Raw genomic sequence first — 26,915 nt, forward strand, 5'->3', positions numbered from 1 at the left:
AAATATATATGAAAGCATTTCATTTCACGTAAAACTTTCAAGTCGGTAGACATAAAACAAAAGTTTTCTAACTAAAAATTAAAACGCATAAAATTTGTAAACAAATCCATCGAAAATATTTTTTGCTCACGATTTCATTTACAATCATCAAATTGGCAGCATGGCAAGGTACTTGGTATTTTGATTACGAATGGTTCAAATCTGGTATTTCTTGGATTTTGAACATTCACAGAGAATGTCAAAAGTGATTAACTCAATTTACAAAGTTTGGTGACTGCACTGTTGTTGGACGTAATCGATAGGTCGATACAGTTGTATCATCCCTAACACCGATTGCAAAACCGACAACTCGCAACTCGCTTGTTAAATTTTCGCATTGAAAAAAGTGCTTTAATTAGTAAAAGTGTTTTGAAAATTGTGCGAAAATTAAGGTAAGTGCCTACGCAAAGCAAATGAAGCGATAAGCAAAATGCAGCTTAATGGCCAGCATTTCCAAGTCAAGTGCAAAAATCATCTAATACGGTGTGTGACCGTGTGCGTGTGTGTCTGTGTCGTGCCGCTTATACCAAGCGCGCTGTTGCTTAAGACCCAGTTGGAACATGCTCAACGCGTTTATAATCAATTTCGTGAATAACGATCAACAATTTTTTCTGCAAATTTAACTAACTATATTTGCCACCGTATAAGAAAAAGAAAAAAAATTACAACAAAATGAATATGTGTTATCAACAAGAATGCATACTCTGAACGTGCAATCAGTGAGTGCTTAATTTCCACACGGGCATACGAATTTCACTGCTCGCTCGGTGTCTCTTTTTTTCTGAATTTCTTTGCTGCTGCTGCGCTACTGCTGCTTCATGTGTATGTGCTTCTTCTTCATGCTCGGCACATTTTGTATGAGCGCTTGTCAAAATACGCGTACAAATTTCCGTTCAATCGTGTGTGCGTTGGAAATAACAAGCGAACAAGAAATATATATATGTATATAAATACAGTGGCAATAGTTGGTTCAATGCATTACGGGCCCTAGCAGTAAACTATAACTGTAACAATTTATATACATATATATATTTTCTCTCAAATAATCATAATAATCTTTAAATCGAGACGCGCTCGAAAAACTCGTGGACAAATTCGATTCGTTTACTTTTCCCTGTGTGCGTGTGTGTATATACATATATATTTATATATATATATATATATATGTAATATTATTATATTATATATTTATATATGTGCGTTGATGTTAAATACATAGGTTTCTTGACGTTGGCTGCCCCCTCTTCATTTCGATTACTCCCCCACACCCACATTTCTAGCAGTAGGGGAACGACAACTTCTATGGTTATTTTCAACAACAAATAATTCCGTCGAATTTCGCAAAATAATTCCTTTAATGTAGGTGGCACAGAGGCGGTGGGAAAGGCGGCGATTTGCCTCCGCATCCCCACCCAAAATGAAAGTCCTTGGCATGTGATTGTAATATTTATGAAACTTCTCTTTCTCTCGCTTTCTCTCGATATCTTCTCCACAGCAAAATGAGCAGCTCCGAGGAAGTCTCCTGGGTTACCTGGTTCTGCGGACTTCGCGGCAATGAGTTCTTCTGCGAGGTAAGCTATAATATTAACACGCACACGCGCATGTATATATGTATATGTATTTGGACATTATTAATCTGGTAATTCCCAAATATTTCCTTGTTCCATGCGGTTACCTAAGAGCGCGCGCACACTCAGCCACAGCCATGGGCGGAGATATCGCGAAGCGCCAAGCATACATTGTATATGCATTGACTGTTTACAGTAGAGGCACGCTAAAGTGCATTAATTGAAAACAATTTCTATTAAGGAAAAACATCAGACATACTAGACTTTAGAATTCTAATTGCTCTGTACCGCTCCCCGCTGCCCGTCGTCCGCCAACAAAGTACAGTCTTCATCAATATTCTTAGTATAGACGACTCGACTGTAATTCAATCACAGTACATTATGTCGACGATATTCTGAGGTAGTGTTAATAATACGTAGCTATTATGAGTTACGTTTATATAGTCTTAACTGGAAATGGCTCGAACGCCAAGAGCAGTATCGAGTTCTAAAAGTGTTTTGTTAAGCAGCGATCGATCTGAACAGCTAAACGAAGATATCACATTTAGATGATTCTGATTATAATTAATTATATGTATATACATTGCAGGTCGATGAGGATTACATACAGGACAAGTTCAATTTAACTGGTTTAAATGAGCAGGTGCCCAACTATCGTCAGGCCTTGGACATGATATTAGATCTGGAACCGGGTAAGAGCGCTAAGCTTTAGCAAACTTCTTTGCAAAATATGTGTGATCAAATATTCATCTGAACTTTTTAGAGGATGAACTTGAAGATAATCCATTGCAATCGGATATGACCGAACAAGCAGCTGAAATGTTATATGGGCTCATACACGCTAGATATATATTAACAAATCGTGGCATCGCTCAAATGATTGAGAAATATCAAACTGGCGATTTTGGACATTGCCCACGTGTCTATTGTGAGAGTCAGCCCATGTTGCCTTTGGGTACGTACATTAAGTTGGATATTATGGATGGATATCTATATGTTTGTATATTAATATGTGCATATATCTTTTGCTCCTCTTTGCATCGTGCTCAGGACTGTCGGATATACCCGGCGAGGCAATGGTGAAAACCTATTGTCCCAAGTGCATTGATGTTTATACACCAAAATCGTCGCGTCATCATCACACTGATGGCGCCTATTTCGGCACTGGTTTTCCACACATGCTCTTCATGGTGCATCCCGAGTATCGCCCAAAGCGTCCTACTAATCAATTTGTTCCACGGTAAGCATCCAAAACTCTTTCCATTCCATTAGCAAAGCAGAATATATAGTCCATCAATTTGTTGGTATGTTTATTAGAGAATCAGCCTAAATTATACTAATTGCTCAGCAGCAGTTAGTCCTAGAAGTATGTCCTACTATATTCGAGTATTATATTGCCTTGAATACCTAAAAGTTATTGTTTAAAAGCTCAAACTCTAAAATGTTAGCTAAATTCCTAAACGTTTTACTGTCGTTAGTATAGTTGTATTCAGGACTATTGTTCTTTATTACAAAGATTGTTTTAAATAATCTTTTGCTCTTATCTGGCTATGTCAACTGAGATTATATTGAAGTTGTACAGAAGAGATAAAGATAAAAAGAGAGATTATCATTACACCAAGGCAGCCTTAAGTCTTAAACGTTTTACTGGCTGTTCGCGAGTTCTCTTATAATTGCGACGAATATTCTTAAAACTACGATATATAGCTAATTGCTTTCTCTTTCTCTTTCTATTCCATGTGCCTACGATCGATGCTCACCTGCCGCCAATATATATCCATATATAAACTATCAACCTGTATAATGCAGTCTGTACGGCTTTAAAATTCACAGCTTAGCTTATCAAATTCAGCTGCAGGCAGCAGCCAATTTCAAAATGCCACTACGAGCGGTAAATTTAAAATGAAATTTTTTATTAACAATTTTTTTTATTGACTAAAAAAACAAAAACAAACAACAAATTACATTAAATTCACTTGAAAACATGCAATAACATACAAAAAAGAATCCTTCAACTAAGCATATATGTATACATATATATATATATATCTATATATCTATATATTTTTTTTTATTTGTTTCTCTCCCCACACATACAACCACCAACCACCAACAAACCAACAACACAAAATACCTAATGGTCATCTATCTGAACGACAACCAATTCTAACTTGAATCTGAACCGTATTCAATGTCTATGTATACATATATATGTATATATTTCTATATATGTATATATATATATATTTATATGCATTCGCACATGTGTGTTTGCGTGTGTGTATGTGTGCATATATGTGCCTATGCGTTTGTGTGCGTGTGATTGACTGTGTCTGTGTTATGCTTTGCTAATAATATCTATGATCTGATCTATCGCTGCGTGCTAACTGTTTATCGATATAAAACCAATAATTGTTATCAAAATATCAATATCGATATCAATATCCATTGCCTTATTTCCTTCCCCATACAAAATATTGTGTATAGAAAAACTAATAAATAAAAAACAAAACACATACACATGCATACCATACACATACACAACAAATCCAAAACATTGCGTATATATATACATGATTGATTATAAAGAAACGGGAGACATAGTTTCAACTGAAGAGAACCGACAGCTACAGACCCTAACTACGAAGGTTTTGAGCGCCAGAAGCAAAAATCATTTATACAAAATAAAAGTTAAAAAAGAAAAAAAAAATGCGTTTATATATATATAAAAAATAATAATAATAATAATAAAACAAAACAAAACAAAACAAAACAAAATATATATATAATAAACTAAATTCGTAGTGAAGTGAAAAAAGTAGTAGAAAATGTATTTAAAGAAAAACAAATTCAATGCAAAAATGGAACAAAAATTATAATAATATGACAGTTATATGATAGAGTACGGAAAAGGAATTCTTAAAGGAACACCCACACCATCACAGACACAAACACATGCACAGTACCCATTTGGCCATATACAAATTGATCGATATTGATATCGATATCGAACATGTCGCATTCATACAAAAGCTCATGAGAACGAACGTAACGAATTTTTGTCGTTGACACAATCAAAAATGTGCATATATATGTATATATATACGTGTGTATATGCATACATGTATGTATATATATATATATATATATATATATATATATATTATTTATGTTAGCATTTAGTAATATAAGTAATCGAACAAATGCAACGACAGAAGGCAGCAAAACTAACGTCAGCACACACACATTACCTAGAGGGATTTTTATCATTAAATTATTATGCGCTTGTGTTTTGCTGTTCGTATGTTTCTCTTTGTTTTGCACACACGCACACACACACACACACACACAGATTCATATATGTACTCTAAACACACGTATTCACAAACACACGAACAGTCGTTTTTAAATTAGTATGTATTAGTAAATAATTATGTTTAGAAAAAAAAAAAAAAAAAAAAAAAAACGAACAGATATATACATAAATAACTTGTCTTTAGTTTTTAGACTTTTTATAATACCATATATATATTATATATATATGTTTCATACACATCTACTTTGCATTTGTTTTACTTTTCTTTGTTTGTTTGTTTTTTTTTTTTTTTTCTTCATGTATGTATTTACATCTGCTTTTACATAACGCACGTAATTTATATTGTAACAGGACACAATAGGTGGCAACACTAGACCAAAACAACACAGTTAGGTAATAGATTGAAAAAAAAAAAAAAAAAGAATTCAATTATTAATGAGTGATCAAATGATAAATAAAGACACTGCGAAAGTGGGAGAGAGCGAGAGAGTAACATTTTGTTAGCCCATATATGTATACAACGATTCAAGCAACCAAGTACTTCCAAACAAAAAACAACAGCCACAATACTGCTACAATTATACATACTCAAATATTTAGTAACATAATTATATAAAATCAACGTTTTATAATTTATATAATAATGTATTAATAACAAAAACGCTGATCCACAGAATCCCGAACCGGTAACAGATTCCAACTTAGAAAGCAATAAACTTTGAATACAACAATCAATCTTATGAAAAGCAAAACGAAAAAACAAAAACAAAAAAACATTAAATGAATCACGCAAAAAAAAAAAAAAAAAAAAAAATACAAATTCAAATAAAACTTATGCAATCCAACTTGAGGACACTGAAGAAGCAAATCAGAAATCATGCACACTCAGACACTAAACACATATAAACAAACAAACACACACAAACATACAAAAGCCAACCAAGAAGCGAAGGAGCCGAAAGGAGTTTGAATGTTAAGACGCGGGCAGAGGAAGCGAGAGCAGCAACAGCAATTCCAAATATATGTACACTGATCAAGACAGAGCAAGACCGAAGATACAGAGAGTAAAGCAGCAAAGCAGCGGGAGCAAGTTAACAACCAGCAGTTAGACGGCACACCCACACAAACACAAAGAGACAAAAGGATTGGGCTCTAATAAAACGGAGTGGACACATAAAGAGGGAGAGAGAAAAACTAATTCATGCAACTGTATGCACACGAAGGCATACACACAAACACACCCACACCTACACCCACATACACATACACAGATACACATGTACATACAGACGCGCCTCTGCCCCGAATAAAATCATTCGCAAAAGCAATAGCAGCAATAACAGCGCACAAATTGTTTATATTGATTTTGCCTATAAATAAATAAATAAAAATACAAAAAGAAAGAAACATATAGTATAGTTACAGATTATATACAATATATACATATATTTATATATATAAACAAATTTAAAATGGTCGCATCTTTAGCTTAAGCCATCAGTCAGTGGGAGGTGAAAACGAAAAGGAAGTTGTTTAAATTCGGCTAGCTGACTTTTGAATACCCTTGCAGAATGGTTTTTTTTTAACGATATTTAACTTTTTTTTTGTGTCGATTGTTGATAAACTTTTTACGCAAATAATTTATTTAGCAATAGTAGTCACATGATTTATATATATGTGTATGGCACGACTTGAAAGATACCCTAGGTTCTGCAAGTGTGTTCAGTTGTGTGTGCGTGTGTTTTATTTTTATTTTAATATATATATATATATATTTTTTTTTTTTTTTGCATTTAGGTTTAGTTTCTAAGAGTTCATAAGCTACAAGGTTTTTGTTTGTTATTCGATTAGATGCAAAAATTCTATGAAACCCTATTTTGCAATATAAAAATATATCTATATCTATATACATATATTTTTCCATTGAAATATATATGTGGCAAATTGTTTATTATTCAAACTTTCTTTTGTCAGTTTTTAAAGAGATTTACATACCCTAGCAAGAAGAAAAAGAAAGGAAAATAATAATAATGAAGTTGAGAAAAAAAATTTTAAGCAAATTAGCAATAAAATATATATACATATATATATGTTGTATATGTAGAAATTGATACAAAGGCCAAGTGCGTAAAGAACGTTAAAATGTTGACGAGTGCATACCATAAAGAAAAAAACTGTTTACAATTAATTTAAATAAATACAAAAAACGAAAAAAAAATAATAATAATAATGAAATGAACAAGAAGAGTATAATAACAATAACTAAAATAAAAAAAAACTGATATTTAATACAATTCTCGCAGTCTATCATTTTTATAACCTAAATACCTTGTAATATGTTAATGTACAGACTAGGCCACACACAACCTACGATCATCGATCACCGATCATAGCTTACTCTTTGTGTTTGCCAAATGCCTATACATATACCATGTATATAGAAATACTACATATTGTATTATTATGTAATATTTACTCTCATTCGCATTGTGTTTCATGTGATTTGATGTGCGCGCTCTATTGACTACTTGAATGTTCAGTGTTTAATGGGCTAATATTGCTATTAAACTTTTTTTTTTTATTTCTTATCAATTATCTCTCTCCTCTCTGGCTATGTTATACATTTTATATATACCGTAACTAAATCTAGGACTACATTGCGCTCTGTCAGGAGATCTTGAGTCGTCCCGATCCTGAGGCCGAGGCAGAGGCTGAGTAGTTTGCCAATTAATGCTGTTGTGCTCTTCTCACTCATATCGCTAGCTAAATGACGATCTGCTACTACTAATGCCATTTCACTTTAACCATCAGGCTAAGCAAGTGCCAATGATGGACAAAAGCTAGCTGCTAATACATGCGCTTGACTCACAGATTTGGTTTAACTTACATTTTGTCTGCTTTCTCTACATACATATATACGCACACATATTTACTTTGCAACTGTCTTTTTTTTTCTTTCATTGAAAGCTCTTTAAATATTTTGTTTGCGAATGTAAAAGATGACTTGATAAAAAAACAAAAAAAAAAAAAAAATAGAAGAAAATTTAATAAAATCAAGCACAAATCGCCTTTTTTATTGTAAGTTACACAATACTTTTACATTACTTACATTAAATACAAATGTGTATGTAAATGCACACATATGTACAGACTTACACACACTTAGCTCTTAGCACAAGCACTCACTCACCCATACTCTCACAAGCACACACTCAGCCGAGCCATACGTACTTACGCACACACTCTCCTTATCAACTGCACTGCACACTGTATGAGTGTGTCAATATGCACGGGCTGTTTGGGTTGAATACGTAAGGTCGACGACCATATGTACACACACACAGTCACACCTATACACCTACACAATAAAGTTGTGCCGTTCCTTAAGATCCTCATGATTTCATTGCGAATTGGCATTAAAACGAAATCAGAAAAAAGAAATGACAAAATCAAAAAGACTGCAAATGGCCCATTTTGTATGCAAGACAAAGACAACAAATTACGTTCTCATGCACATACATACATAATACAATGTACATACATAATGTACGATATTTATTTTACTCCCAATTCACAATTTCGATATAGTAATATATAGATATGTATATACATATGTACATACATACATAGTTCTTCTTATTACTTCTGCTTTCTTGATTACTTTCGTTTTACGTTTTATTTTTCTCTCTTTCATTGTGTCTTTCTTTCTTTGTATCTTTGTTCTTGTTGCGCGCAAATTGGTGACTAAACTCTGGCAACTCTTCGCATATACCGATTCGAACTCGGAACTTCGAACTATACCCAATGGGGGCCGCGCGCGCGCTTGCACTCGATTGCTCTCTCTCTCACTCGTATTGAAATTGGCGGCAACAGCAGCGCGGTCAGCCACCAAAGGACGAAGAGCCTGAAAATAATGCCATCGATACGATTCCAAAGCGCATCTAAAAGTGCAGCACTACAGCGGCCGTTACAAGAAAAATCCCACACAAACACATACACAGACTACATATACACTAATACACACATATATATACATATAGACACAAGCAGAAGCAACAGCTATAGCAACGCCGTTGAGGAATGTCATCCCCGCCCGCCCCTCTAAGAAAGGACCAACTATACAATCCGTGGCTTGTGCAAAAAACTGAAGTTTCGGCGTCAAAAAGCAGCTACAACACACACACACACACACACATTATCACACAGAGACTGGGACACACACAACAAATACACATACTGACACACGACTTAAAGAAGCAAATGAAAACTCAGCTTTGGCAGCCCTGGTACGTGCACGCATTGGGCGCATACGATTCAATTTTATTCTTTGCATTTTATTTACTAAGTGAGCGGCTAAAATCTAGCATAGATTTAAATATTTAGTCAAGTGCCCAATTGATCCCCATCTACCTAGCACCTGTACACACACACACACACGCAGTCCCCTATTAGCAGAGCGAAATGACAGATTGATTAGCAATTGAGGCGTTAGGCGCGTTTACTATTGTTTTTGTCGTTAAGTTAACAGTTTGATGCGCTTGTCAAATGATCGCGTTAAATGGGAATGGCGGGAGAGTTGCCAGCTTGATATGCGATGCGCGACAGATTGGTGTGATTGATCGATAAATCTATTAAGCACTTTATTAATTTATCGAGTGGCCTTGCCGCGAGGTGCTGCCAGCCCGGCAACGTGGCGTTGCCACCACACTTTTTCATTTAATTTCAAAACTTGTTAGCTTGAGCAGAATCATTAGAAAATGTGCCTAAAAGGGAACCGCAGAGCCAGAAACCGTTACAGTAACAACCCAACAGCAGCAGCAACAACAACAACAACTAAGTGAGCCGAACTGTCGAAAAGTCGAAGTCGTTTCGCATTTCGATATCTGAGAGTGCATACGTATATAAGTATATAGAGAAATACATATGTACACAATAAAAACAAAAATATAAATATACCGTTAGCTTATTTATATACAATTTAAAGAATTAAACAAAACAAATATTTTATGTATTTTTTTAATGTATTTAAGATAATTAAGATTACTCGTAATGCAGTAACTGAAAACTGAATCGTACTAAATATATGTACATGTATACAAACAAACAAACACACATATATATACACACATATATATGCGAATCGGTAAAAGTGCAATGCGAAGTGCTCCAAAAAATAAAGAAAAAAAAACTAAGAAAGTAAAGCCTGAACAAACTGAAATCTGAATGCGCAAGGAATATGAAATTCGCAAAACAAAAACAAGAACAGAAAATAAAAGAATAAATATTTAAAAACAAAACAGACCTAACAACAATTTTTGAGATATCATTGAGAATTTTCTCGTACTTTACAGATAAGATAGAAGAGGTTTGTATGCAATGATTTCTTTGCTGGGCTAAGTGGAAATGAAAAAGTTTGTATAAATAGTTTTTGTATTTATTTTTATTTTTAAATAAATTATAAGGTTCTTCTTAAAATCGAAGAATCCATTATTATTATTAATTTTCTTTTATGTTTTCTTGCATTTATTTTTGCTCTGCCTGAATTTCAATTAAACAATGTTATCCTCTTTATATTCTTTTTCTAATTGCCCCGCAGCACTCTTGCTTTTTGACCCGCTCATCATCTCACTGTCTCTAGCTCTAGTTACGCACTCTTATACATATAACATTTTCTCTCATACTTGTATTCATTTTTTATTGTTTTTTCATTCCTTTTTTTCTTTCTTTTTGTTTCTTAATAAGATTATAACTTGTAGGCTAACCTATTGATTTGTGATTCCTCATTATCAAAAAATATACAGTTATATATTGTGTGTGTGTGTTTCGTTTTTTGCTTATATCTTTTTTTCTTTTCACTGTTTACTATCGGCTATTGGCCTTATTTATGGGCTTCGAAGGAGGAACACACAACACACTGTCCTCTTTTTCTAAATGAATTCTCTTTTTCGTTTCTTCTCCCTTTTTCTATATCTCTCACTCGCTCTCCTGCTAAAGTGCTTTGCCAGGGCCGAAAGAAATACTTTAAGATCACATTAAAAATTAAGAAAAAAAAAAAAAAAAAAATAGCTAAACAAATTTTGGGCTACTAGGAATTTAGCGTGAGGTTTAAGAAATTGCGAGCAAAAACTAGTTTCAGAATTCTTATTCTTCATCATTTCCGTATCTCCATTCCATTTTTTGCTTTGGGGTTTGCATTCCTATTGTTATTGTTGTTGCGGCTGTTGTGTTGTTGCTTGCGATTAAGTTCTCATTTTAATTGTTTAATCAGTCTGATTTACTTCTACTGCCAAAACTATTTATATATAATCCATTCCGGACAAGTTGCTCGACTCGAGGACGCCTTACAGCTCATCCTTGAGATCGTCGCCAGAGTCGCCCTCTGGTGGGGGAGCACCGCCTGTGCCCTGGTAGAGCTTGGCAATCACCGGTTGCACGATGGCCTCCAGATCCTTCTTCTGCTTCTTGTACTCCTCGGGATCGGCATCTGGGTTCTGTTCGAGCCACTTGATCGACTCATCGATGGCCGACTCCAGCTTGGTCTTCTCGTCCTCGCTGAGCTTGGCGCCCAATTTCTCCTTGTCGCCGATTTGGTTCTTCAGGCTGTACGCATACGATTCCAGCTCGTTGCGCGACTCGACGCGCTCCTTCAGCTTCTTGTCCTCATCGGCGAACTTCTCGGCATCGTGGATCATGCGATCGATGTCCTCGGGCGTCAGGCGGTTCTGGTCGTTCGTGATCACGATCTTCTCCTTGTTGCCGGTGCCCTTGTCCTCAGCGCTCACCTGCAGAATACCGTTGGCGTCGATCTCGAAGGAAACCTCGATCTGGGGAATGCCACGTGGCGCTGGGGGAATGCCAGTCAGATCGAATTTGCCCAGCAAATGGTTGTCCTTGGTCATGGGACGTTCGCCCTCGTACACCTGGATGGTGACAGTGTGCTGGTTGTCGGAGGCCGTGGAGAACACTTGCGACTTCTTGGTGGGGATGACTGTGTTGCGCGGAATCAGCTTGGTCATCACGCCGCCAACGGTCTCAATGCCCATGGTCAATGGATTGACATCGAGCAATACGATGGCATCGGTGTCCTGTTCGCCGGAGAGAACGCCAGCCTGAACGGCGGCACCGTAGGCAACGGCTTCATCGGGGTTGATGCCACGAGATGGTTCCTTGCCGCCAAAGAAGTCCTTAACGAGCTGCTGGACCTTGGGGATACGCGTAGAGCCGCCAACAAGCACAATCTCGTGCACGTCCTTCTTGTTCATGTCCGCATCCTCCAACACCTTCTGGACGGGCTTCAGAGTCGAACGGAACAGATCCAGATTCAGCTCCTCGAACTTGGCACGGGTCAGCGTCTCGGAGAAGTCATCACCCTCGAAGAAGGACTCAATTTCAATGCGGACTTGGTGGGAGCCGGAGAGGGCACGCTTAGCCTTCTCGACCTCACGACGCAGCTTCTGGACGGCACGATTGTCCTTGCGGATGTCCTTGCCCTTCTTCTTCTTGTACAACTTGATGAAGTGGTCCATGACACGCTGATCGAAGTCCTCTCCACCCAAGTGAGTGTCGCCGTTGGTGGCCACCACCTCGAAGACGCCGTTGTCGATGGTCAGCAGGGAGACATCGAAGGTACCGCCGCCCAAATCGAAGACCAGCACGTTCTTCTCGCCCTCCTTCTTGTCCAGGCCGTAGGCAATGGCAGCTGCGGTCGGTTCGTTGATGATGCGCATCACCTGCAGGCCGGCAATGACTCCAGCATCCTTTGTCGCCTGTCGCTGGGCATCGTTGAAGTAGGCGGGCACAGTGACGACGGCGTGGGTGACCTTCTTGCCCAGGTAGGCTTCGGCCGTCTCCTTCATTTTGCCGAGAACCATGGCAGAGATCTCCTCGGGGGCAAAGATCTTGGCGCCCTGGGATGTGTCAACGCTAATGTGTGGCTTGGAGTTCTTCTCGACCACCTTGAATGGGAAGAATTTGATATCGTGCTGCACATTTGTGTCCGACCATTCACGGCCGATCAAACGCTTCGCGTCGAAGACGGTGTTTTCTGGATTTGTGGTCAACTGATTCTTAGCGGCATCACCGATCAGACGCTCGCCATCAGCTGTGAAGGCGACGTAGGAAGGCGTGATGCGATTACCCTGATCGTTGGCAATAATCTCAACGCGTCCATTTTTGTAAACGCCAACGCTGCAAACGAAAAACAAAACTTTATTAATATCGAGTCTATTTTAATTATATGATCGAATAAGATTTATACAGCCCAATTAGAATACGATGTGCGACTCAAACAGTATTCAAATTGCTGTTTAAAATGACGTCCAATTGGGTTATATATTCTAGAAAACAATTTGAGTCCAATTGACTTGCAATTCCAATAGTATTCTAATTTTTTGGTATGTATTATTGAAATCCAATAAAATATTCTTTCCCAATCTGGCAACGCCCGAAGCGAAATGGCGCAAAACTTACCATGAGTATGTGGTTCCCAGGTCAATGCCAATAACGGTGCCCAGCTCCTTGTCCTTCTCTTTCTTTTCCTCGCCAAGCGACAGGCCTACAAAGGCCACAACAGCCAGTAATATGCACAACTTCATTGTGGCAGTTTTCTTCTAGTGTTTTATTAAGTATTATTAACTAGCTTTGATGCTGTCTGTGACACCAAACAAAAAAAACTGCAACGAGATTAAGAGAAAATTTATGATTAATTAAAGGAACACAAGCTTAGCTTAAGACATTTTTTTGTACACGTCAACACAAGCGTCAAGCGGGAGAGAGAGTTAAGCGAAAGAGAGCGCGTAGGCAGAACAAAAGAAACGCTGACGTTGGCAACAGGTTATACCGTTATGTGTGCTACTTTTGACAGTCATTGATTGAAGTAACAGCCTAACAGAATTTATGGCAGCGGCCCTAAAATATTTTATATGTGCTTCATATGAAGGCAAACCAACGCGTACCTAAAACTACCTGAAGATAGCAGCTGTGAACACAAAACGTCTGGCTCGACAGATAACCGTTTAACAACTGTTTAATGCTTCCCGGCGCGGCTCTTCTCAGCTCAGCTCACTTCGGCTCACTGACATTGATCGACGCCGCGGCTCTGCCAACGCTGCTGTAGAATTTTTGTATACGTGGTAACATTTTTCTGGTTCTTTCTGCTGCCGCCATAAGCTCAAACCCACACACTCTCACTCACACTCTCTCTTTCTCTCTACCTATCTACAATTCGCTCTCTTGTTGAGCACAAAATCAGTTGCCGGCTACATTCACATGAGTGTGCACGAGCTGAACAAAAAATAAAACTGGTTTTGCTTTTGCTGAACTTCTCTCTTCAGCTATTACTTTTTATAGAAATTTCTTATTGTCATCCTCGTCGAGTTCTGCATACGCAATAAGTGGCCCAATAACGAAACAAGAAAATCCAATTGCAATTGTATGGCAGCCCAAACAATTCACACATACACAGTCACATTCACACGCCCCGTCCGGTGAAAGTTGGGTCGAACGTCGGCGTCTTCTGCCGGCAGCGAACGCCATCAATTTGCACAGCTGTGTTAGTTTGGTTCGCTTTACTCACGTTTTATGTTTTCCCGAAAAACTATGTATAAACCAAGTCAGTAACCGCCCTTTATGCTTTTCTGACGACGTGTACTTTTGTTAGCTATGGAACTGAATAACGTATGTATGTAGCTTGGGGATCTTTGTTTTTTGAAATGACGTGTACAAAGCTGATTGAATGAGTGCCAGAGCTGCTAGAATGCAGAGACGTCTGGCAGCAGCAGCAGCAGCCACCGATAAGTTGGCGCAGGCGCATATCTATATATACTGCGCTATACTGTCTGTCTGTCTGTATGTGTATGTGTGTGTGAGTGTGAGTGTGTTTGTATTTAAATTGAGTTATTATTTTGATATTGCAATTATTTGTTATCGCCTTGATTTAAATCAAGTGCTGCCATGTCAGCAACGGAAGCAGATAATAATGCAGCGTGGTGGCAGCGCAAGAAGCTCACAGCTGTGTGGCCAAGTTCTAGAAATTGAAAATATTTCTCATATGCGTATGTATGTATATATGTATAGTACATACATAAGCATATTGCATATTGCAGCCGGCCGGTTCGAATGTGAATGAACTTTGTTACCAATTGGCAAATGAATGAGATGCTATGCTAATTTCTGCTACGGTCCATTCAACAATATACATATGTATGTTAATTATGCACGCCTTGACATCGGCCAGTGCTTCGCGGTACACGTCATGCGAGGGGGCGCCAAGGGGGCCTGGGAGTTGGCCCCACTCTGTGACGTCGTTAAACTCAGACACACAATATATTAATATTAAATGTTATCTTGCACGCATGCCGGTGCACCCACTACATGTGCTTCGCCTATACTCTTGAATTTTGTTCCCTAAAATCAGACAATTTTGGAGCCACATTGCCAACATGGCGACTTCGGCAACAACCCCACACATGGGGATTAGCGTTGCCTATATCAATGCCTTTAAATTTCATTTTTATTCTTTTAAATGAGTCCGGTGGGAAAAACCTTGATAGCTTGCATTCGATTGAATGCTTAATGAGGTTTTATTTAATTTACCACTTGAAATTTGACTTATTAAAAGCTTACTTTTTCCTTTTTTTAAATTTGCTCTCTTGACGTTTGAAACAGTACTGAAAGAATATTGCTGAATGCTTTCGGCCGGCGCTTTCATTTCGGTCGCACACGCACACACACACACATGCGACGGTGTACAAAGACACGTCAGTGTTAACTTTGCTGCAGAGTTGCAAAGCTCTAGGCACTTAAAATGTTATCGATTGTTAGCTTTCAAACTGATTTTTAAATACTTACTTTTTCTAACTTAAACTAATTTTGAGCACTTCATAAAAAATTAACTTATTTAAATATAAGTATTTTGTCACTTTGATGCTTTGTCTTTCTTTTTTGGCTTCGATTATTAATTATTTTTGTACACGGTTTCACAGTCACAGAATTTGTTTATATATAAGAATATTTAAAAAAAAAGTATATTCCTCTTGTTGCTTGTACGTAGTGTATTTTGTATTCCAACGGAATGGCGTATTTCTATATACCGATTTGTTACTTCTTTGCTGTCTGTTTGGAAACTGTTGGTTGCTCTCTGAAATGCCGGGCTATTTATTTGCCCGCGTTGTTTACGCTCTGACGTGTCGACCACGTCAGCGTCTGGTGCAATTCTGATTGGTGTTTCGTTAGACTGACCGCAATCTCTGATTGGCCCGCGCTGAAAAGAGAGAATGTGTAGTCAAAAGCTTTACTCTGCTTTGCTTAGTTGTTTTTTGTTTGTTGCGCTCATTTCGTCATTATCAAGGCTGATGACGCCGACCGAAAGAGCGCGAACTCTCATTTACTCTCTCTCTCTCTCTCGCTGCATTTTCAAATACATGTTGCTCTGGTGAAAATTCATGTTTTGTTTTCTTTTTTGGCAAACAGTGACGTGTACTTGGCGCAATGGTTTGAATCGCAGGTCCATCCAGCATATGCTCGCATGCATTCTGTATGAAACACCATAACGTACCGTCAGTCGAGATGAATCTCGAAATTTCATGACGGCAGATAAGCAAAAGAAACGCCCATATTTTGTTTTAATTAGTTTTATGAATGTTTAATGACACACAATCGATATCAATATCTTTTTTTCCATTTTGTTTTGGTTTTTTTTTTGTTTTTTTTGTTTTTGTTTTTTCATTTTATAATTTTTTTCATAACAATAATAGCATTTAATAATCGTCCAACATACAATTGAGTTTTACCAAAAGTTGACTTCAACTTTTCGTGCTATATGTCAATTGAATTGAATATTAACAATTTGTTTACACTGACTAAATGGGACGAAGGGTGGAGGGGCCTGGGGGAGATAAAAGTTCGCTAAGCTTCTGAGATTGGGTTTATCATCTGGCCAATCTAAGCCAGACTCAATGGACTATTTAGCTTGCGATATCTTTATACATACATAGATACATATATATACATATAAAGGCAACTAGGCAAAATTGTGACGTTATTTATAGTTTGCATTAAAAAATGAGTTACAAAACAATCTTATATGGCATAGGGGTATTATTAATAAATTTTCAAAAATAATTAAAAGTAAAAAAACAAATTAGCGCATTTCGCTATATAAATATTTAAATTACAATTGTTGCTGTTTCTCATTTTCTCTCTTCATTTTCATTTTTCTTCCTTTTCTTTATATATATATTATTATTTTTTTGTAAAAGCTAAGTTTTGGTCAAAAAACTGAGCTAATCTCATTCAAAAAGTTGAGTTAAATTAAAGGGAAAGAGAGAGAGACAAAAAACAAATCATGAGAAGCACATCGAAAAAACAGTTAGACGAGTACAGTTAGTGATAAAAGTTAACAGCTAACCGTTTTACTGTTTTACATTTTGGACTTAAGTTCAGTGCATAAAAATTATGTTTTTTTTTTCTTCTTCTTGTTTCAAACTTTAAATTTTAATTCGAGTTTCGTTTTTGCTTTTCCTTTTAGTGGCTCGTGGTAAATTTTTTAAGTTTAAGATTTGGTGTTTTCTTCTTGAAATGTTTTGAAACGCTTTGAGTTGCCATAAAATTGTTGCAGTTGTTTTTGTTCTTGTTGTTGTTGTGGTAGTTATTGGTCCGAAACAATTGGTAAATAACTAGATTCTCATTGACTGGCTTTGCATTTGTAAATAGTTGTAGTAAATATATATATATATATATATATATATATATATATATATATATATAGTTTATAAGATATACAGGCTAGTTAACAATATCAACAAATGGGCGTGCCTACGCCTGCATTCTTAGTTTAGCGTTCTTTGTGTTTGTGTGAGTGTGTTGGATGTGTCTGTGTATGTGTGTGTGTGTCTGTGTGTGCGTGCTTGCTTTAAACTTTCTCTATCTCTATCTCTCTCCCACTCTCGCATCACTCTTCGCCTTACGCTCTCTTCACTCGTGCCGCACTCCGCATATGGACAGGAACGTACTGAAATTGTGTAGGCTGCACGCCGGAAGTACCGTATACACTATCGCTGCCATTTCTTGGCATTTGTGGCGGAAGTCGTGCAACGCCTGCAACAGCAGATCCGTGGGCGGGGCGGCGTTCACCTGATAGAACAGCTTCAGGTGTATCGCTGGCAATGTGGACGCAGCCGCTGTTGCCCCCTGCTGTTGATCCCCAGCGCCGCCAGGCTGCAGTGGCAGTGACATTGGCTCGGTGGGCGTGGCAGTGTTAAGCGCCGTCTGCTCCTCAGCTTCACGCTGCAATAGTAGATGTTGCTGCTGCTGCTGCTGCTGTTGCCGCTTGGCCAATGGATAGTCCTTCAGCAGACGATTCACAATATAGGTGAGTATCTCGTCCAGATTCTCAGCGCTGAGGCTCTGGGCCAGCCGGTAATGGTTGCCCAGCACGTCGTCGCTCAGCTGCGTCAACTGTGTGGTGGATGAGGCCAAGCCAGTTGCCACATAGCAAACAATGGCCGCACAATTGTTCTCGTAGTTCCAGCGACGTCGTATCGAGATGGTATAATCGCTAACCGAACAGCCAGTCTCCTCATCTGAAAGAGTAAACCGAAGACAATTAAATAGGAATTGAAATCATTAAATATTTGGCAAACAACAATTGAGGCTTGAATGCTTACAATCTTGAAGTGTCTTTCCTGCAATTTGAAATCAGCTCCCTGAACCAACATGCTTATAATATACAATATGCATATAACTCATATAGATAATACAAGCTTAATGAACTGTGCTGTATGACTATGTGATAAGATAGGTATACGCAAATCAGTTATCAATACTATAAATAAGATTTCTCGTTCTTCAAGATTACGTTGAAGCATAAATCAAGTTGCCTCAAACGTCGTTTTATATAAGATCCATTATCAATAATTTAAACGAAATTTCTAGGTCTTCAATGTATGTTCAAGTTTCTTCTTCTTACTTATGAAGTACTTTCTATATAAATATAAAATATACATAATATATACATAATAAGCAACTATAATTAAACGCATTGCAACAATAATAAACATACATAATCTTTGGTAAATTGCATATAATAATAAGCATAATCAGTTATCATTATCATTTAAGACCTAATACAAATTGCAATGATTATGATATGGCTTTGAGAATCTACTAACATAAAAAATAAACTGAATATCTGACTAGCTTAATACAAGCCTATCACATTTACCATGCAACAATGATCTATATACACATACAATCTGAGTAATCTATTCTCACATTTCTAGTTCAGACTATGGTCAATACAAATTGGAATGCCTATGATATGATACATAATCTAAAATCTATTATAATCAATCTACATTTCTAACTGGGACTAGCCTAGTAGATAATGCACTGCCTATGACATGGTTCTAACAAGATTGGCTTATATATATGTATATATACAAAAAATATATCATCTACATTTCTAATTCGTACTATGTTCAAGCTCAATACAAATTACAATTCCTATGATGGGGCTGTGACTAGATGGATTTAAATATCCATATATAACTACATATATATATCCAAACTATTTTAATATGGAAACTACATTTCCAGCTCAAGCTCAATATAAATTTCAATGCCTATGGCTCGGAGCGTGCTTAAACCACTTACAGTCGAAACGATCATTGTGGGTGTGCGCCCACACCTGCCACTCGACGAGGGCCTCGCGAGGCAGCGCCGGCAGCACAATATAATCCATGATGGCATTCGTGGTGCGTCGCTCCCACTGCCGTCGCGCCTCGCCAATGAAGGCGGGATGGGTGACAAAGCAAATGCCATGGACGACATCGCGCAGCTGGCCCTGGGCATTCATTGCCTTGGCAATGCGACTGATGTGACGCAATGCGAGTTTGCATTGGGGCCGAATGCCGCCCTCAATGATTGTCATGCTGCCCGGGACGAGGGCAATTTGACCCGAGATGTAGGTGATGTCGCCAATCTGCAAAACCGAACAGAAATCAGTTTCACACTCAATTCGTCTCTCTCTCTCTCTCTCTCTCTATCTCTCTCTCTCATCTGTCTGTCTCTTTGTGTGACTCACTCGTGTGGACTGACTGTAGGGTCCGATGTTGGCTGGCGCCCAATGGGATATGCCCTGGACATGCATCGTATTGCGACGGCCATTGAGCAGCAGCTGCGTCTCCTCGCTATCGTCGCCACTGTGGTTGACAGGCGCTCGGTGCGCAATGGCCTCCATGACCACATGGCAGTCATCCGGCAGCGGGCACTCGACACAGACTCGCGTCGGTGGATTGTGAAAGCCAAACGATTGCAAATAGATGCTGTTGAGAGCGGGATACTCGGCTATGGATCTCACGTAGAGTGTGGTGAAGCACAGGTCCTGCAGCTCGTAGCCATTGGTGGTGCACAGGTCGCGCAGCGTAGTCAACGCCTGTTGCATGCCCAGCTCCATGCTGGCGGCGCAGCCTAGGAGAGACAACGAGAGGGAGAGAGACAAGCGAACATGAGTAACAGTGCCATCTGGATATTGCGTATCGATTATGGGTTAGTGTCTGTAAGTGCTGCTGGTTACCCTGTATGCCCGCCAGCCACATCCAGCCCTTGGCATTGATGGCCGCCCTGGCCTGGTTGGCCAGTGGACGAAATTCCCGCTCGTATTTCATGGGGCTGGGCGGCTGGGTGAGACCCGTTGGCATCGTCGTCGTCGCCGCATTATTGTTGCACTGCGTGGTGCTCAGCCCAAGCGAGGAGATGGCCAGCGACAGCGAGCCGCACACGGCGGCCGTGCTGCTACCCAATGGATGGGAGCTGCCGAAGCCGCAGCAGCTGTTCGCCTGCAATGCGCCGCCTGCGCCGCCTGCCCCGCCCAATGCCAGTGCGGATGCGGATGCGGAGGTCGACTGATTCGCATTCGCATTCGCATTCCCGAGCAGCAGCAGCGAAGCGCTGCCCGTTATGCAGCTGGCCGTCGGTATGGGCTCGTCGACGCTGGCGCTCTTCGTTACAATGGGTATCGGCGAGGACGATGATGTGGCCAAGTGCCGGCCGAACGAATTGCTGCGCGATATTAGCTCGTTCTGGCTGAACGATTCGCGCAGACGTGTCTCCTTCTCAATCAGCTCCAGTTCCGTTTCACTGAAGTCCGGATCGCTCAGATCGCTGTACGTGGACTCATTGAGATCGGTTATGTAGTCGAGGGACTTCTTCACGAAGACCACATCGCCGCCGGCATTTGGCTCCTTCGGCTGCAGCGATAGCTTCGTGAAGTTAATGTAGCCAACGGGGCAGATGGGATCCGCGCTGCTAATTATCGTCTGTATATCCTCGACCACGATGCGCTGCTTGAACAGCGGACAGTCCAGCGTGAATGTCTCATATTCCCCACCCTCGCCGCACACATTCAATCCATACTTGTCCCGCATCTTCAGCAGATGCGTTTGCATCTCGCGCAACGATTTACCCAAATGACGATCCGGCACCAGGCCCAATGCGGCCACCTATGGAAATGAATGGAAATGGGCAGAGCTCAACTGAATGAGGTGGATCATGATGAGTGCATCATTCGGTTTACCTTGATGATAATGGCGTGCACCTGACAGTCAATCATCTCCTGCAGCAGTTCAGTCTGATCTCTCCTCCACAAATAGGCCAGGGATATCAGGTTCAGCCGGCTGCAGACGTTCTCCACGCGCACCCGCTGATAATCCGACAATATGGCACCAACAGCAACCGCCTCCACGTTTAGTTCGTGCTGTCAAATGGAACGCAACACGAAATGTCTTTAAATAAAACTAGTCTCTAGATAAATGAATCTGTTTGTATATATGTACATATATAAATAGTTTTTATAGACGATGCTATCATAATGTAATGCATGTAATAGTACAAATGATTCTATTTCTTTTCTTTCCCCTTTTTCAAATACAAATTATCAAATATATATAGATATTATGTAATATTATAGACATATGTATCTATTTAGTTCTTATCAAATCCATTTTATTTTTGTACTTTAAATAGTTTTCAAATTGTGATTATATAAACTAGGGAAAATAAGTTTTTGCATACTCATTCACGACAGTAAAATGAGCATATGGGTTTTGTGAAATGTCTGAATGAGAGCTGATATTTGGAATGTATTACTGTCATAGCCAACACAAAAAAATATATATGGTGGATCTATCTAAGTTCATTGGGCCGTGGTAAATTGGTAATAACTGTATTTTTGATAGTTTTAGAGATAGAAACACAAACACTATTGAGATCCTCTATTATTTTTGACTGTGAATAAGTATTCAGCAGTCGGCCATTGCCGATGTTCCTTCATGGAACATGGCTAGGTATATATAGCATTCTCTGCCTCTTTATACATATCTCTCTTTGCATTCCACTCGTATTCAGCTCAAACTAATTTCAAGTTTAATATATCATATTATGCTATAGCTATAATCTATAGTCGAATATCTAATTTGTTCATATGCTTCATTCAATTTAGCTTGACATATTATTATTACGTGCCCCATACCAAATTTTAGGCCAATATATCAAACAGATTCTGAGTTACGACCCTAAACCAATCAAGTGGAAGCAATTCAAAGTGCAACACTCTATGAGCAGAGTGAAATTAGGCCTGCTTCTACTTCATTTCTGTTTTGGCCATGAATCAAATAGTTATTCGATTTATGACCCACTTAGTTATGGCATCATTTGGCTGTGGCGCATCTTTAAAGTTCAAGTACTTTGCCATCGAGCGAGTGCTCTAATCAATTTATATATGCACAATATATATAATACATATACTGCTAGCCCTACATAGTTCACGTGCTTGTCGGCATTTTTGATAAGATTAAACGATTTGCCCACTGTGTAACTAATTTCCGCAATTATAATTTATATTCGAATTGTTTGGTGGGGCGTAAACTTGTTCAAGGACATTTTTACAGACAATCAACAAAGGTTTCCATGGGCCACACAGACAAGCTGCACCAGCAAATACCCTGTAATAAGGTAACACGATAGATATATGTTTCTACAGAATCTTTAGTATCTTTGTGGAATTTCTTGAATTTCATTAGAAATGTTCTTTGATTTCTTTAAGATAGCTGAGCTTAGTAGTTCCTTATGCTTATATGCCCTCTCTCACACTGCACTACAGGGTATAAAGGTGAGCGTCATTATTAGCGTCATTCGTCAGCTATTTGCATCGATAATCGCTAATCTCTAACCTCAATCTTTCCAACTCAACCAAACACACACATACATATGTACATGCTCACAATCATATATCTCTATAAATAATATATTCGTCTTCCTTGTGGCTTGGCCTCACCTTGCACGTTTCCAGCAAACTGTAGAGATCCTCGACTTCATCATCATCGGTGGGCACATATTGTTTGCCGGTCTGTAAGCTCTTGCCCTTGGTCTCGCGCCTATACAGAGGCAGGCCCATGGCACTGGCGAGTATCTCAATGCCCATGTGGCCAACTGTTTGATACATAAAGCTGTCCAGCTCATCTAGAGTGGCCAGAAATTGAGTTAACTATAAGCGAGAGATATACTCGTATGGGAATCGGCATTTACCTCTATCCTTGGGATGCAAATTGGCAAGTGCGACAATTTCGTGACCCTCGGCGACGCACTGCATCATGTTGTAGCAGCTATCCTTGCCGCCACTCACCATTGCCACCACGCGCATCTTGATGACCTATCTGTGTGTGTATGTGTGTGGGTGGGTGTATATGTGTGCGTGTGTGTGTCGTGTTTGATTATTTGGTTTGTGCTGCTCGGTTTAACTGGAGTGTGCGCTCATTTGGTCTGTTTGTTGACTAGACTTGTTTACAATGAAGAACGTGGCGTCTTCTATTAACACAGAGCGGCTGTTATTGATGTTGTCGTTGTTGGTGTTGGTGTTGTCAACTATAAAGCAAAGCATAAGTAGAGTTCATTAGTGTATGCGCTTGCTGCTGCTGTTGCTGCCCTGCTAAAAGCTCTCTCAGGTGGCTGCGGAATCTAATTAAGTCGCAGCATAATCAAATGCCAGAGTGTTGCCATTTAATGTGCTTTGGCAGCAACTGCAACCAACGGTTGAGCAGCTGGCAGCGCTGCCATCGCACAGTGGTCACGACGGACGATGGACGACGGACTGGCCTGCCGACGACCAGGATGCTCTATTACTTTCTTTATAATTGGCAAAAGTCGGCCAAGCTAAATGATTGCGCGAAGGTCACACTCTCACACTCACACACACTCGCACACAGGCACGCACATGTGTATATTAGCATGCATAGTGAAACACATATGTAAGAAATGTATATATATACATATGTATATATATCTACATATATAAATATATATACATATATGTATATTTGCACTAGCACACACACTTGTCACACACTGTTGATGCACTGTTGCCGCCGCCTGTCTCGGCGCTGACATAAATATACAATTTTCTATGTCAATTGCCGTTTACATCTAGAAGAATTTTGATATTGTTTAATATTTACCCGACCCGTATCTGGCCGTGCGCGACTTTATGGAATTCGCACACTTGTGTATTATGTTATGCGATAGAGATGTGCGATAGTTTTGCGCAAATAGCGTGTCGCAGCGATATTTCAAGAACACTTGAAAGTAACGTACTTTACATTTCATTTTTATAAACTGCCAAGCACCACGGCAATCTTTCAATTATAAAACTCATTAATTCAATGTGTATTACAAACATTTTCAATTAATATTACTCTAATTAAAGAGTAAGTGAAAAGAGTGCTTTGACTTGTTTGTATGTCAAACTGAAAGTATTGTGGACTTGGATTCTGCCTTCACTTAAAATAATCATAACTGCCGATGTTTGTATTTTTAAGGTTAACAGTGGCCCCGGTCACAGTATCGCACATCTCTAATGTTAGCCTGCTGTTACGCAAAAATGCGCACTAATTTTAAAAATAATGCAAGAAATTGTGCTTATCGAATAGAACCGATAACTTCGCATTGGGAAATGTAAGTGCGGAAAGGAGCACTTGTCTGGTTTGCACTGCTTGCCGAGCAGTGCTCGGCTCATCGTTACTCATTTTTGCACTTACGCGACTCACTTTGCGCTTACGCATCTGTTAATTTTAACATAGCATTTCAACGCTACGTTGGCCTGCTACGATTTACACACTCATCTGTTTATAAAAAGAAACCAATGGAACACCATTTCGCAATTTCGTCTTCAAAATTTGGCTTTTGAAATCCCTTGGTACCAAATTCTTTGGTGTAGTAATCAAAATTTTAATGACTGACAAGGACATTTTAAGTCACAACACCAGAAAGAAGAAAGCGTTTACATAAAGAGTTTGGTACCACCGTGTCAACAAATTCTGAAGACGAAAACACAAATCCACAAAAAATAACAAACAAAAAAATATATAAATAATAAAAACATTAAATAATAAAAATTAAAAAAAAAAAATAAATAAAATAAAAATAAATAAATAAAAGAAAGGAATAAACTAAAATCGCAAATTGAATCATCTGACAACGATGACCGCTGTACCTCAAAGTAAACAATATAATATTACGCACATTCAACAACGTTTCAACTGGGATTGCGGGGTGACCTGCATTTTAATGATATTGTCCTCATCGCAACGTAAACAGTTCCTAAATAATTTCGAGAGCATCTGCAAGGATGAAGGTTTCGGTGTCAGCACCTGGACAATCGATCTCTGTTATTTGCTGCTTCGCTATCACGTGCGTCACGAATACTTAACGCAAACGATTGGCGTGGATCCAAGTTACAAGAAGCATTCATACTATTCGCATGTACTGGACAAGGACGAGAAGCGGGTGATGCGCAGGTTCAAGGAAGCCTCTGCGAAAGGCTTGCGCATCCAGCAGCGTACGGTGAACATGCATGCGATTGTTATGCACTTGGCACGCCATGGACCAATTATACTGTTAACAAATGCCTCGCAACTCATTTGCGAAGTGTGCCGTCGTACGATTCGTGAAAAGTTTGGGTAGGTAATCGTAACGTAGCTGTTTTGTTACGTGCATACATACATATGTATATACATATATACATTACTTACGTACTATGCATACTCCTTAATGCAATGCAATAATACGAATGCACAACAAAGACACGGAAATCTTAATAACGAACCGAGAACGTGCCAAGGTCCAGGTCGCTTGCCAATAATGAACTGAATTGGATAATAATTGCAATCACTTATGCAACCTTCTCACCAGACAATCATAGTCATTTGCCGTGGCACCGCCAGACACTTGCATTTAATATCCATCCAGTTGCTAAATTACCATATGAAATGCCGAGATCTCAATTATCGATAGAATTCTGTTATCGGAATGTGAGCTGGCGCCCAACGGTCGTTTGAAGCGTGACTTGGCTGTGCATTCTTTCAGTGCTTGAATTGGCTTGATTAACCCACTTTAACCACTTTGCTTATTGTTAAGTTTTCATCTCTTCTGTTTTGCCCAAAATAAAAACAAAAGTTTTGCTGGACACTATGTGGTGCTATGTGGCTACGACGCAGAAGCACATACAATATTTTATAACAATCCAGAAACACGCGATGGCCGTAAGTGTGATGCAATGAAATTAACTAAATCTAAAACTTATCGATGCATTCACTAATCATCTAATCTATTGCAGATACTTGCCGCTGTTCACCGGCTTCTATGGACACAGCACGCTCGGCTTTCGGCACCGATCAGGATATTATATTCATTTTCGAGAAGTCGAAACGCAAAAAGTAAACACCAGGATGCCGATGGAGTCGACATAATGTCATACTGTACCTGGCCAGCAGTTGCCACAGTTGTTGTTGTTAAATTGGACCTGCTAGCTTTTGTGATATTTACTTGTATTAGGACTGCGATCTGATCGTACTTGGCTTGGCCTTTCATCTGACGTACCTAAGCTATATGTACCGTTAGTTTTCAATAACTAACTATGTTGTCAATATAACTTGCTTACTTTA

The 26,915-nt window shown here is 39.0% G+C and overlaps 4 protein-coding genes across 17 annotated transcripts; 2 read left to right on the top strand and 2 right to left on the bottom strand.

The window, feature by feature from the left end:
• The first annotated feature begins 9 nt into the window (after positions 1-9).
• Positions 10-10,986, top strand: CkIIbeta (casein kinase II subunit beta). 11 transcript variants are annotated; one of them, XM_089473618.1, is made up of 8 exons: positions 276-431; positions 1,259-1,398; positions 1,535-1,610; positions 2,197-2,299; positions 2,371-2,562; positions 2,658-2,847; positions 3,417-3,498; positions 8,797-10,986. In XM_089473618.1, exons 3-8 carry the CDS (start codon positions 1,539-1,541, stop codon positions 8,866-8,868), a joined length of 711 nt encoding a protein of 236 aa, XP_089329744.1. In that variant the 5' UTR covers positions 276-431; positions 1,259-1,398; positions 1,535-1,538; the 3' UTR covers positions 8,869-10,986. The 11 variants fall into 11 exon arrangements, with proteins under 11 accessions (XP_089329738.1, XP_089329739.1, XP_017871022.2 ...); XM_089473617.1 differs by lacking the exon at positions 276-431 and adding an exon at positions 839-942; XM_089473615.1 differs by lacking the exon at positions 276-431 and adding an exon at positions 895-1,045.
• Positions 10,987-11,264: 278 nt separating this feature from the next.
• On the bottom strand, positions 11,265-13,517 carry Hsc70-3 (heat shock protein 70 cognate 3). The gene is made up of 2 exons (XM_018015530.2): positions 13,393-13,517; positions 11,265-13,110 (listed from the first exon to the last, which is right to left on the bottom strand). Exons 1-2 carry the CDS (start codon positions 13,515-13,517, stop codon positions 11,265-11,267), a joined length of 1,971 nt encoding a protein of 656 aa, XP_017871019.1.
• Positions 13,518-13,553: 36 nt separating this feature from the next.
• LOC108619156 (uncharacterized) lies at positions 13,554-24,573 on the bottom strand. Of its 3 annotated transcripts, XM_089473590.1 has the most exons (10): positions 24,432-24,573; positions 23,506-23,841; positions 23,255-23,439; positions 21,497-21,676; positions 20,498-21,422; positions 20,006-20,391; positions 19,576-19,903; positions 16,478-18,503; positions 15,772-16,183; positions 13,554-13,595 (listed from the first exon to the last, which is right to left on the bottom strand). In XM_089473590.1, exons 2-8 carry the CDS (start codon positions 23,618-23,620, stop codon positions 17,896-17,898), a joined length of 2,727 nt encoding a protein of 908 aa, XP_089329716.1. In that variant the 5' UTR covers positions 23,621-23,841; positions 24,432-24,573; the 3' UTR covers positions 13,554-13,595; positions 15,772-16,183; positions 16,478-17,895. The 3 variants fall into 3 exon arrangements, with proteins under 3 accessions (XP_089329716.1, XP_017871015.1, XP_089329717.1); XM_018015526.2 differs by having other exon boundaries at positions 15,772-18,503; XM_089473591.1 differs by lacking the exon at positions 24,432-24,573 and adding an exon at positions 24,312-24,347 and having other exon boundaries at positions 15,772-18,503.
• A 452-nt stretch (positions 24,574-25,025) lies between these two features.
• Positions 25,026-26,915, top strand: LOC108619163 (protein GUCD1). Of its 2 annotated transcripts, none has more exons than XM_018015538.2 (3): positions 25,026-25,931; positions 26,389-26,513; positions 26,588-26,915. In XM_018015538.2, the coding sequence occupies exons 1-3, from the start codon at positions 25,453-25,455 to the stop codon at positions 26,689-26,691; spliced, it is 708 nt and encodes a 235-aa protein (XP_017871027.1). In that variant the 5' UTR covers positions 25,026-25,452; the 3' UTR covers positions 26,692-26,915. The 2 variants fall into 2 exon arrangements, with proteins under 2 accessions (XP_017871027.1, XP_017871028.1); XM_018015539.2 differs by having other exon boundaries at positions 25,028-25,931; positions 26,428-26,513.

This window comes from Drosophila arizonae, chromosome X (genome assembly GCF_054131065.1).
Source record: "Drosophila arizonae isolate 15081-1271.41 chromosome X, UAZ_ARI_1.0, whole genome shotgun sequence".
In the NCBI taxonomy this organism is placed as follows: domain Eukaryota; kingdom Metazoa; phylum Arthropoda; class Insecta; order Diptera; family Drosophilidae; genus Drosophila; species Drosophila arizonae.

Excerpts from the sequence above, each read along its gene's own strand:
- LOC108619163 (XM_018015538.2), top strand. The coding sequence starts at position 25,453 with ATGACCGCTGTACCTCAAAGTAAACAATATAATATTACGCACATTCAA. Across the intron at positions 25,932-26,388 it reads ACGATTCGTGAAAAGTTTGG|TTTTCATCTCTTCTGTTTTG; the intron begins GTAGGTAATCGT and ends CTTATTGTTAAG. Across the intron at positions 26,514-26,587 it reads TCCAGAAACACGCGATGGCC|ATACTTGCCGCTGTTCACCG; the intron begins GTAAGTGTGATG and ends AATCTATTGCAG.
- LOC108619156 (XM_089473590.1), bottom strand. The coding sequence starts at position 23,620 with ATGCGCGTGGTGGCAATGGTGAGTGGCGGCAAGGATAGCTGCTACAAC. Across the intron at positions 21,423-21,496 it reads TGCACGCCATTATCATCAAG|GTGGCCGCATTGGGCCTGGT; the intron begins GTAAACCGAATG and ends TCATTTCCATAG. Across the intron at positions 20,392-20,497 it reads GTGGCTGGCGGGCATACAGG|GCTGCGCCGCCAGCATGGAG; the intron begins GTAACCAGCAGC and ends TGTCTCTCCTAG.
- Hsc70-3 (XM_018015530.2), bottom strand. The coding sequence starts at position 13,517 with ATGAAGTTGTGCATATTACTGGCTGTTGTGGCCTTTGTAGGCCTGTCG. Across the intron at positions 13,111-13,392 it reads CTGGGAACCACATACTCATG|CGTTGGCGTTTACAAAAATG; the intron begins GTAAGTTTTGCG and ends TTTCGTTTGCAG.
- CkIIbeta (XM_089473612.1), top strand. Across the intron at positions 2,300-2,370 it reads GATATTAGATCTGGAACCGG|AGGATGAACTTGAAGATAAT; the intron begins GTAAGAGCGCTA and ends TGAACTTTTTAG. Across the intron at positions 2,563-2,657 it reads TCAGCCCATGTTGCCTTTGG|GACTGTCGGATATACCCGGC; the intron begins GTACGTACATTA and ends CATCGTGCTCAG.